This window comes from Enhydra lutris, unplaced genomic scaffold (assembly GCF_002288905.1).
Source record: "Enhydra lutris kenyoni isolate GAN:26980312 unplaced genomic scaffold, ASM228890v2 scaffoldscaffold14, whole genome shotgun sequence".
NCBI lineage: Eukaryota > Metazoa > Chordata > Mammalia > Carnivora > Mustelidae > Enhydra > Enhydra lutris.
In genome coordinates, this window is record NW_019154098.1 from 20041879 (window position 1) to 20054213 (window position 12335).

General features: G+C 37.7%; 1 protein-coding gene across 3 annotated transcripts in view; it reads right to left on the reverse strand.

Moving 5' to 3' along the window:
- Window positions 1-12335, reverse strand: part of LOC111146694 (collagen type XIV alpha 1 chain) — a 216773-nt gene that overhangs the window by 139719 nt on the left and 64719 nt on the right. For all 3 annotated transcript variants that reach the window (XM_022502358.1, XM_022502357.1, XM_022502359.1), the window contains exons 7-11: window positions 12167-12286; window positions 10292-10456; window positions 7069-7230; window positions 1343-1494; window positions 74-203 (exon numbers count right to left, since the gene is read on the reverse strand). In XM_022502358.1, coding sequence (XP_022358066.1) covers window positions 74-203; window positions 1343-1494; window positions 7069-7230; window positions 10292-10456; window positions 12167-12286 — 729 coding nt within the window. The remainder of the gene's footprint in view (window positions 1-73; window positions 204-1342; window positions 1495-7068; window positions 7231-10291; window positions 10457-12166; window positions 12287-12335) is intronic.

The window sequence follows — 12335 nt, forward strand, 5'->3', positions numbered from 1 at the left end:
GAAATCCAGTTTAAGAAATGTCACCTAAGCATTGTCGTACAAGGTCAGACATGGGATAGACTTCAATACATACGTGTGGTTTCAGTTCCCCGTAGGCCTTCACTAGCTTTGTGAGGATATATTGCGAAGACGGCTATCTGATATTCAGTTAAAGACATCAAGCCCTTCAACACCGTGGAAGACACACTTCCATCCACCACCACCTGATTAAAGAACAGTTCGAGGAATGAGACTAGGGAACGCCTGACATGCAGAACTGAAACCAAAGAGCAAAATATCTCTAGCAAGAACATGCCATTCAATATTTTATTTGTGCCACATTGTGCCACAATTCTCCTTGAATTCCTCCGGGAAGCGATGCACCTTTTACGGAGTATATCCAAAAGTCCCTTATTAAGTCATATCTAATGGAGAGAGTCTTTCCCAGGCTAATTGTTATTCCAACCACCTCCACTTAAAAGAGTTGACATGCAATATTTTTCCATGGAGCTCTGGGAAGCATTTAACAGACTTATTAGTCATGAAAAAGATAGAAGAATTGGAAGTATTCTGCCTTCTTTTTTAGTCCAGATGACTTAAATCTTCCTGCTCTACTCCTTGAACACTTAAAAAAAATTAAAAATCTTGCCATAATACGGAAGAATATTGTGAAACATGTTGAGGTCAACCAAAGGTTAGAACATCAAAAGGTTTGTACTTCCAAAAAAAAGGGGAGGAGATTTCATCACATTAACATATTCCCTGCGATTGTCAGTGTCAAAGGTAGGAAAAGGGAACAATCCAATCAACCATCTGACAACAGGCATTTTCTCCTGTGATGGCCAAACCATGAAAAAGGCCAGCCATGGATTCTTTATTATGACTTCTCAACTGCACTAATCTCCACAAATGGCCAGGAAATCCCAAACCTTGGAGGACTATATGACCACATCATTTGGAACGCATAGACTTCATTAAGACAGACAATACAGACCACTCCCAAAGTTGAAAGAATACATGAATAGCAAAAAAAGGGTTCTGGCCACATAATGAACTACTGATTCCTTCTGCTTTAGAACTTGTTAATTTTAAAAAGGAAAAAAGTCAAAATAAGTTGTGTAAGAAATGAACACATGACCCGTTCTGAGGGTTATTGGATAGAGATGGGAGGAGGAAGTATGAATGCCATAACCAGACAGATGGGAGAACAAAGTAGACACTGGGAAATGTATTTCAGGCCAACGAATTTTCAATGTTTATGTGAGAATAATCTCTTTATATATATAATTCTGTCTTGTCCTCACTACTGTGAAAGACTTGAAAGAAGGAAAATAATGGTTTGAAAATACCATCTCCTTATTACCTCTTCTGGTTTTCCGCCCCTGGCAGGGTAGTACACGACTCTGTATTTTTCCACTTTTCCTGGGGCATGGGTCCAGTTAACCATAAAGCTTCTGGCAGTGACTTCAGAAGTAATCAACTCTGTAGGCGGCCCAACAGTGGCGAGAGCTGAAGCTAAAGTATAGAAATATGTAAAGTGAACCTCTTTCCCAAAATTACTTCTCATAAAGTCTCGGAAACTCCATTAGTCAGAAATGACAATTGGTTTTGTGCTACTTCTAAGGTTTCATCTCTAGACAAATTGATTCAATTATTCATTCCTACATTTTTTCATTGAAACATTTCATTGAAACATAAGTGCCTATTATGTAGCGATCACTATGCCAGGTCCTGAGGATACACACTTAAATAAGGCAGTCCTTGACGCTAAGAAACTTTCTTAAAGACATTGCTATAGAAGAATTAAAAAAAAAAAAAAAAAAAACCGAAACCAGAAACACAACACTGATTGAGCATGTGCGCATCTAAAGGTACTCTCCTGAGCTCTTGAGAAGTATTATTTTAATTCTCAGTAGTTACTGTTGTTGTTCCCATTCTGTAGGTGAGAAAACTAAGGCACAATGAAGTTAAATAACTTGACCAAGACTTACACTCAGTAAATATCAGTGTTGATATTGATACTTGAGTTTTTAATATGAGAGCCTGTGTTTTTAAGCATCAGGAGATGCAGTCTCTCTCTCTCTTTTTTTTTTTGTATTTATAAATGCTTTATTTGACTCATTGAAAAATACTCTCATCCATCGTCATTGACTTTAGTCCATTTGGCCCACTGTAACAAAATACTATAAACTGGATAGTTTTTTAATTTTTAATTTTATTTTTTATAAACATATAATATATTTTTATCCCCAGGGGTACAGGTCTGTGATCGCCAGGTTTACACAATTCACAGCACTCACCATAGCACATACCCTCCCCAATGTCCATAACCCCACCCCCCCCCCAAAGGAGAGACTGCATCTCTTTATGGAAGACTTCAATTCAACAAATGGCCAGTATCTAAAAGTCAAAAGAGAAGAAAAGGCAACTAATGTATACTGAATGTTACTATAAGCTAGACACTGTGTAAGCATTTTATGTATGTTATTCACATGTTAAAACAAATGAATCTGTAAAAGATTTGGAAATGTGAAGTTCAAAGTCCTTGAACTTTAGGATTTCTTATCCTCTAGGGACTTATCCAAAGTAGCTTTAATAACCCTATTAATGAGGAAAAAAAATAGTTACTGAACACTTAACTATGGTCAGGAACTATATTATATACTCTATCAACTATATCATATGCTCTATCAACAACCACAGGGAGAGATTTTTGTTTTTTGTTTTTGTTTTTTGCTTTTTTTTTGCGGGAAAAATTGGTCTCTAAAGTAGTCTCATTAAGTCTCATTAAGAAGCTCAGAGAAATGTATTCAAGAAACTACTGCTTGGCTGTCCAACTTAGTCACAAGAGATCTGGTCCAGAGAAAGAGAAATGATGGCAGAGATGTAGCCAAATAGAATCATTTCACACCCTGGATACAATGATGGCAGGAAATAAAACCAAATTCTCCAAGGAGGATCTGGATATTACTCTCTTCTCAGATCATATCCCTGTAGACCAGATATAACCTGCTGACTAATGATATCATGAGAGACAAAGGTTAAAAAATACATGATGATTGTGCTTCCAGGAAGACAGAATTGATGTGACTTTCCCCTATTATTTCTGCTAAGTACAGCTAAAAATTCTGAAAATTATGTAATAAGACAAGCATAAGAAGACACTGAAAGAAAGAACAAAGCGTATGGGTGAGGAATTGCAGGACTTAAAGAATGATATGGTGATAAGTCCCCTGAGTTTTCCTTCTACTTCAAATGTCCTAGACATAGAGCTAAAGAATCCAGGATTTATTGACAAGATGACTGGACAGAAAAATTGGCAAGGATGTAGAACTCAACAAAGCCATCAACCAAAGGGATCTAGCCAAATTTACAGAATATTTCATAACACAATAGCAGAACACACATCCTTTTCAAGCACTCATAGGGCATGTAGCAAGATAACCACATCCTAGGCCAGAAAGCAAACCTCAGAAAATTTGAAACAATAAAAATCACACATAGTGTGTTCTCTAATGACAGTGAAATCAAACTTAGAAACCAATCACAGAAAGGTAAGAGAAGAACACCCAAACACTTTGAAATTATAAACAACCACTTCTAAATAATGAAAGGGTCAAAGAGGACAGGTCAAAGAAAATAAAAAATATTTTGAAATGAAATGAAAATGCAACATATCAAAATTTGTAGAGCATAGCTAAAGCCGTGTGGAGAAAGAAAATTACAGCATTTAACTAATTACATTAGAAAAAGAGGAAACATCACAGTTCAGTAATCCAAGTTCTCATCTCAACAATCTAGAAAAAGTATGACCAAGATAATCTTGAAACCAGTAAAAGAAAGAAAATAAGAAAAATAAGAGAAGAAATCAATGAAATTAAAAACAGAGGAGAAACAGAGAAAAATCAATGTAATCAAGAGCCAGTTCTTTGAAAATGTTTTGTTTTTAAAAACAAACCTCTAGGGGCACCTGGGTGGCTCAGTGGGTTAAAGCCTCTGCCTTCAGCTCAGGTCATGGTCCCAGGGTCCTGGGATCGGGCCCCGCGTTGGGCTCTCTGTTCAGCGGGGAGCCGCTTCCCCGCTCTCTCTGTCTGCCTCTCTGCCTACTTTAAGGAAAAAAAAAAAAAAAAAAAAACAACCTCTAACAAGGCTGAGAAAGAAAAAAGAGAGAGAAGACAATACTTACCATATCAGGGGGAAAAACTACAGACTATCACTACAGACCCTACAGACATCAAATGAATAATAAGGGAATTCTATGAATAACTTTCCACAAATATATTCTACAAATTCTATGGAGTGAACCAATTCCTTGAAAAGCAGAAAGTCTCCCCCTCAGACGGGGAATAAGGAAAGGATGTCCATTCTCATCACTCTTATTCAACACAGTACAGGAAGTTTCAGCCAGTGAAAGAAAGCAAGAAAATAAAAAGCACAGAAATCAAAAGCAAAGAAATAAAAGTATCCCTATTTGCAAAGGATATGATTTATTGCCTACATAGTAAAATCCCTGAAGATCTAGAGGAAAAATCCTAGAATTAGCAAATTGAAATAATGGCATAGGACACAAAAGAAACATACAAAAATATAATTGTGTTCATATATACTCATGTGAACACCAAAATAAAAAAAAAATAAAACTAAAATTCCTCAAAATAAAATTAAATACTGAGATGTAAACAGAACAAAATCTGTACGGAACTTGTATCCTAAAAACTACAAAATGCTGATGAAAATCAAAGGATATGTAAACAAATGGAAGAATTTACCATGTTCCAGGACTGGAAGAATCCATACAGTAAGGATGTCAGTTCTTCCCATGTTAATATTTGATAATTGAGAATTGAATCAATGCTATTCCTAACAAAATCCCAACAAGATTTTTATGTAGAATAAATATTTCTCTAATATTTATTTGGAAAGGTAAAGAAGGTGAAATAATGGAAGCAGTTTTCAAATAGAATAAGCAAGTGGGAGAATTCAGTCCATTCAATCTCAAGACTTATATAGCTACTGGAAATCAAGATTGTAGGATATTGGAAGAGAGTTAGACTCGTAGAACCAACAGAACAGAATAGAGAATCCAGACATAAACCCATACAAATTTGCCCAACTGATACCTGATAAAGATGCAAGCCATTCTATGGCAAAAACAGAGCATTTTCAGGAAGTGGTGCTGGAGTAATTGTACGTTGATAGGCAAAAAACCCCAAAAGCCTTGATCTAAACTTAGAATCTTTACCAAAAATTTAACCAGGACCATGGATTTAAATGTATAACATAGAATTTTTAGGATAAAAATACAAAAGAAAATTTGTAGCATTTATGGCCAAAGAGAAGAGTTAGACTTGATACCTAAATAACCACAAAATGCAAAATTAATAAATTGGACCTAATCAAAATTTAAAACTTTTGCTCTGCAAAAGACCTTGTTAAAAGGATGAAAAGGCAAGCTACAGGTTTGGGGAAAATCGTAAAAAACCCACATATCAAAAAGAATTAGTATCTAGCATATAAATGAAGAACTGTCAAAACTCAACAGTTAAAAACTAAACACACACACACACAAACACACATATTCATCTAATTAGAAAATGGGCAAAAGATATGAACAGCCCAAAACCAAATACAGATGTGAAATAAACATGCAAAAAAGATGTCCAATTTCATTAGCCATCAAGGAAATGCACATTAAAACCACAGTGAGATACCACTACATACCTATCAGAATGTCTAAAATAAAATGTAGTAACAACAGCAAATAGCGGTGACAATGCACAGAAACAGAATCGCACACATATGTTGCCGGTGGGAAGGCAGACTGCTGCAACCTCCCTGGAAAACAGTGTGGCAGTTTCGTAACAGTAAGTGAAGCATGCTGCTATAGTGTGATACAGTAATCCTGTGTTTGGGGTAATTATCCCAGGGTCATTATCACAGTGACATGAAAACTTACCTTCTTGCAAGAACCTATACATGAACATTCATAGCAGATTTGTTGTAACAGCCAAAAATGAAAACTCAGATGTCTTCCTTTCTTTTTTTAATAATTTTATTTTATTTTAATTCAATTAATTCACATATACTGTATTATTAGTTTCAGAGGAAGAATTTAGGGATTCGTCAGTTGCATGTAATACCCACTGCTCATTCCATCATGTGCCCTCCTTCATGCCCATCACCCAGTTACCCCATTCCCCTACCTACCTCCCCTCCAGCAGTCCTCGTTGTGTTCCTACAGTTAAGAGTCTCTCATGCTTTGTCTCCATCTCTGATTTCATTTTATTTTTGTTTTTCCCTCCATTCCCCTAGGTTCCTCTGTTTTGTTTCTTAAATTCCACTAATGAGTGAAATCATATGATACTGTCTTTCCCTGTATCCTTCCAATGTGTTCATGGCTAAGCAGAATGTGGTTTGTCCATAGCATGGAATATGGTACAGCAGTAAAAAGGAAAAGCTACTAATATATGTAACAAGTAGGATGAACTGAATAAAAAAGTCAGTCCTCAAAGATGATTTACCACATAATTCCATTCACATAATATTTTCAAAATAGAAACTATGTAGAGATGGAGCACTGATTAGTGGTTGTCTGGGGCGAGGGAGAGGCTGTGGGGAGAAATAAGTGAATGCGGCCATAAAAGGACAAAAGGAACGATTTCCACGATGGAATTCTGTACTTTGGCTCTCGGTTCCAGTATCTGCCTGGGATATCGTACTGGAGTTTTGCAATATGTCACCATTAAGGGGAACTGGTAAAGCAGTCATGATCTTTCTCTACCTTATTCCTTACAACTTTACGTGAATATATAATTACCTCAAATTCCAAAGTGCAGTTAAAAACAAACACCCATGATGGTCTAAATCCGACACCATGGAGAAAACGATCTGGTGGTTCAACTATTCCTTCCTCGGTGGGGCTGCTAGTATACTCCCTTTCTACTCTGATGATTCACATCTTAGGGGACTAAAGGGCTCTGTTTAGAAAGTCAACATGAAAAATGATCAGAATTTTCATAATCCATGACAGACTTTTGGGCAGAGTAATATCCACATCACAGAATGACCACCTTCGTTTCCTCGCTTTACCTTTGATCTCCCTGTCCTGTTCTTCCACCCGGGAGCAGACAGTCCTCGTCAGGCTCTCCACGACTGTGTGCATCAGGTCAAACTCGGCGACATTGTACACGTGAGTGCTGTCCGGTTCAGAAGCGATCTCCCGCAGCTCATTCTCGTCCGCATTTTTCACCCCTTGCATTGAGGACAACAGGGAGGGTCGTGACACTCGTGCCCCCTTTGAGAAACCAACCTCCGTGAGCCTGCCCTGAGCCCATCGGCACCCCCTTCAATCGAAGCATCTTCTACTTTACATTGTTAGTTGTTTTCTTAAAAACCACCTTCAGCCGTTATTTTTAAGTGATTGTATCCTATTCCGTTCAGTGAATCTTAACAGGAAGATGCATTAATGAAACTAACTTCTGTCTTGCGTGAAGAGGGCAGAAGCAATAGTAATTAAATCAGCATTCTAAACTATCAATCCCTTGGGTTTCAATTGCTAGAAAATAACTTACTTAAATTAAGAGCTACTTGTAGAATAAAAATGATAAATATAAAAGTATTGTTATTACTATATATGGTATTATTATATAGCATTAAGAGAAAGCTTGGGAAAGATTCTTTAATATATTCAGGTACAACTGGCTGACTAGTAACACATGATTTGACTAAATGAAAATAGGGAAGCTCTGTTTCTCCCACAATTTTTGTGGAATTCCATTGCTATAAGTGGAGCACAATGCTGGGTGTTTGGAAGGCAGCAGGGAACCGAATGAGACAGAAAATTCTCAGCTCCCATGCAACTTTCCCAGTCTATCTTAGCCATGGATGCTAACACTCAGAGTGTACCTGCTACACCCCAGGAACTATGGTATATGTGTATGTGTATATATATATATATATATGTATATATATATATATATATGTATATGTATATGGAGACATTTAATCCCCACAACCAACCCTATGAGTCTGGCACTGCCATTTCCCCCATTGTATCATCAGTAAGGTGTTGCACAGAGAGGTAAATTAACTTGCTCAAGGAAACCCACAGTAAGTGTACAGCTGGGATTTCCACCAGGTAGTCTAGATCCAAAGTCATAGGCTCTTAACTAGTACATCATGTCACCTCTCAGAAGATTGCAAATTAAAATGAGTAAGTGGGGGGCGCCTGGGTGGCTCAGTGGGTTAAAGCCTCTGCCTTCAGCTCAGGGTCCTGGGATCGAGCCCCACATCGAGTTCTCTGCTCAGTGGGGAGTCTGCTCCCTTCTCTCTCTCTCTGTCTGCCTCTCTGCTTACTTGTGATCTCTCTCTGTCAAATAAATAAATAAATTCTTTAAAAAAAATAAAATGAGTAAGTGAAATTATAAACAGAAAAGGAAGGCACAAGGTTGGGTTTTATGGGTACAGAGGTAGATTTCTCTGCCCCAGGCTTCAGAAACAAGGAGCCTTTCTTTATAAATCCATCATCACAATCATCTAAGGGTATTTTTTTTTTTTTAAAGGTACTGTGGAAGCAGGGAAGGGAGATTACCTAGGGCAACATGAATGACTTCTCAGATGCCTGCCTGTACCATTTGATTTATCTTCCAACCCTGACATATTAAGTGACAAAGTATGAGTTGTTTCTGAACCATGTGCTTTCCGGGGTTATAAGAATAATAAATACTAATGATTTCCAGTAATTTCCAGAGAAAAAGTCCAAATTACATCTGCGGGTTCACTTCAAATTTTGTTTAAAAACTCATCCATTTATTATCAACAGGACCACAGAATGGAAACAAAACACATAAATTAATCCCATTAGTCATCTGAAAAGATTTCCTCCATTGGACAAAAGGATAGTAAAATAAAAAATAAAAATTAAATCAATTTCTCTGATGTTTCTTGCCTGAAGGACTTCAACAAAAGCTTCTAACATGTACAGCTGGATCAGTGTCCACAGGTACAAAAAGCACCAAGTACAAGAAGAGACAATGAACTTAACGTCAATAATGCCTTTGATGGCTTTTAGGTAAAACCAATGATTTTGTATTCATGTAAGAATATTCTAAGAAAAAATGCCCCCTAACAACAACAACAACAAAAACTATATTCTAGGGAAAATAGCCCTAAATGTCTATTATCTCTTTCTCATCTTTCCAAACTAAATAGTGTGTTGCAAACAGCTTGGAAAAGAGAAGAAAAGGTCATCATGACTGGGAAGGAATTTGTTCTCTAAGGATTTTGCCTTCCTCATCTCTGTGTCCCAGCACCCACCACAACATGGGGCACAGACCATAAAAGCACAAACTTCTTGAATGGAACCCTCTATAAGCCACATTTCCAGGAGAAAATCTAGGAACAGATCAGACGAATTGTTCCCATTTGGGGTTTCTGTTTGGTTTTGTTCTGTTTTGTTTCGGTTGGTCTCTACTGAGTAAAAGATCTTACTGCCAAAGAAACTGTAAACATTTTCATTGAGAGCAAAGTTGTATCATCTAAATGTTTTTGCAGTTAGTTATGCTGAATATGTGCCCCATGTATCCTTTCCACAAGAAGGATACCTTATAAAGAGTTCATATCAAAGAAATAATACTGTATATCTAGAACTTTATGCTTTCTAAGTAGCTCTAGGACCTGAATTCCTTGAAAATGATAAACTGGTTTCTCCCTATACTACCAGAGAAGGGACTGCTAAGAGCAATATTAAAGAGAAAGTCCTGGGACATCTGGGTGGCTCAGTGGGTTAGGCATCCTATCCGACTCTTGGTTTCAGCTCAGGTCATGATCTCAGGGTCACGATCTCAGGATTGTGAGGTCAAGCCCTGAGTCGGGCTCTATGCTCAGCAAGGAGTCTGCTTGAGATTCTCTCCCTCTCCCTCTGCTCCTTCCCCCCCCAAATAAATAAATAAATCTTTACCCATAAAAGAGATGAAGTCCTCACTAATTGAAAGATAACAAATATGTACCTAACTTTTGCATGGTACTTTCTGCTTTTCACAACAATTTATGAATGGGGTCTCACCCAGAGATCCTCACACTATAGGGCACGTATAACGTAGAGGTATGTGTAAGGTACATGCAAGTTACCATCTCCTCCATCTTACATGTAATGAAGCTGGGCTCAGATCACAGGACTGGCTATGACTAGAGTCAGGACTAGAAACTATCCAGGTCCCCTGAATTTCAATGAAGTCCACTTGGCATTACATATTGTTTTAACTGGTTGGGTGTCTGTGCCCATGACTGAAGTAGGACCAAGAATAGCACATACCTATGGCAAAGAGTTCAACACCAGATTCACGGAGGTTTCTAGACGGTGGGATAATATCATCTTGGGACTTTCCATCTGTGATCAAAATGCCAATTTTGGACACTCCAGTCCTTGATCCTGCTTCTGGTTTAAAGCTATTTTCAAAAATGTAGCTCAAAGCAAGACCTGGGAGAAAACAAGAAAAAATGAACACAAACTAATCACCTCTAATAGAAAGCCTTCCAGTTCTGAAAAATGTAATCACAACATAAGTGACTTATTCAGCTAAAAGTTTATTAGTTATGAATTTTCATCTTCAGTTTTTGAAATGACCTTTTTCTTGACAGATCTGATGAAAACTCAAAAATCCATCAGAATAGAGGTAATATGAAAAACTGAACAGTCCATCATTTCAGAAACCAGCATTTATAAAGAACATTAAGTTCATGGCCAATCGATGTTGACAGATCTTTGTACAAGAAAATGTAAACCTTAATAATTTAGGATGAAACAGGAATACCCACACAGAAGCAACAACCCCAAATATTTCCAAAAATTTGTTTACAATGGCCTAAAGAACCAAAAATTCTCTCTCTTTTTTTAGGGATAGTGGAGGCAGATCCAAAATGATCACCAAATTCCTTCCTTTTGATCATGACACTTTTCATCCAGAAAAAAATAATTAAATAATTATTAAAAATAATAACAAATATATAAAATAATAACAAATAAATAACAAATAAAAAAATAATTAACAAAAAGATTATGCCTCAAACTGGCAAAGCAATTATCAAGATTTCCATGGTTTAGTTCAAAGTCAATGATAGTGTTGTTACTGTTTAAAATGAGCACCTGCATTGTACACCTACAGAAGAAAAGATCAGGTACTAAGGTTAAATCCTATGACAACCCATTGTGGCTGGAAAAATTATAATCTAAATATTCCTACAGTCTTTGTTTACCAAAAATACTGGTGACCCAATGATCCATAAATATTTTTATGATAACTACTGATTGCAGAATAAGGGCAAAGAAAATACCTTCCTTGAAAAATAAAGAAGGTAGAAATTTGTTTTCATTTAAATGATGGGGAGGCTAGAGGCACCTGGGTGGCTCATTGGTTGAGTGTCCAACTCTTAATTTTGGCTCAGGTCATGATCTCAGGGTCCCAGGATCAAAGCCCCACATCAGGCTCCACGCTAAGTAAAAAGCCTGCTGAAGATCCCTTCTCTTGGGGCACTTGGGTGGCTCTGTGGGTTAAAGCCTCTGCCTTCGGCTCAGGTCATGATCCCAGGGTCCTGGGATCGAGCCCCGCATTGGGCTCTCTGCTCAGTGGGGAGCCTGCTTCCCTCTCTCTCTCTGCCTGCCTCTCTGCCTACTTGTGATCTCTCTCTCTCTCAAATAAATAAATAAAATCTTTAAAAAAAAATCCCTTCTCTCCCTCTCTCTCTGCCCCTCCCTCCCCTCGAGCTTGTATGCTCGCGCTCTCTCTCTCCCCAAAGTAAATAAATAAAATCTTTTTAAAAAATTAAATAATTGGTTAAAAAAATAAGTGATGGGGTGGCTAGAGGAGAAAGTAGGTAAAAAGAGGAAAATGAACTGGCAGAGGCTAAGACAGCCACAGCTAACACAGTCCCCAAACACTGCCAGCCTCAGCTTCGCTCCATCTCCTCCTGGCCCAGCCAAGCCCTTCTGGGGACATTCATGTAGCAAAGGAATGGCGTGTTTGGGTCTTAATTCTTAAGGCTGAGTTTCAGAAAAGAGCCATCTAGGAATTCCAGATTTTAGTTGAGTTTAAAAATACTATGCCAAGTGTTACAAAGTGGCAGAATGAAGAAATGAAATGAATCTTTGGGGAAGATAAGTTGCTAAAAACACGAACTGAATGAAACATACCTGTTAGTGTATTTCCTCCTTTATAGGGTAGATTTCGGACCGCTTCGATAACCTCATCTTTTGTGCTAAAGGCATTCAAATGCCATTCTATTCTGGGGTCGCCGCTATACTGTGCAAGACCTGGTGAAAAAGATGAGACAGCCCACCCAGAAATGAGGGATTACTCAAA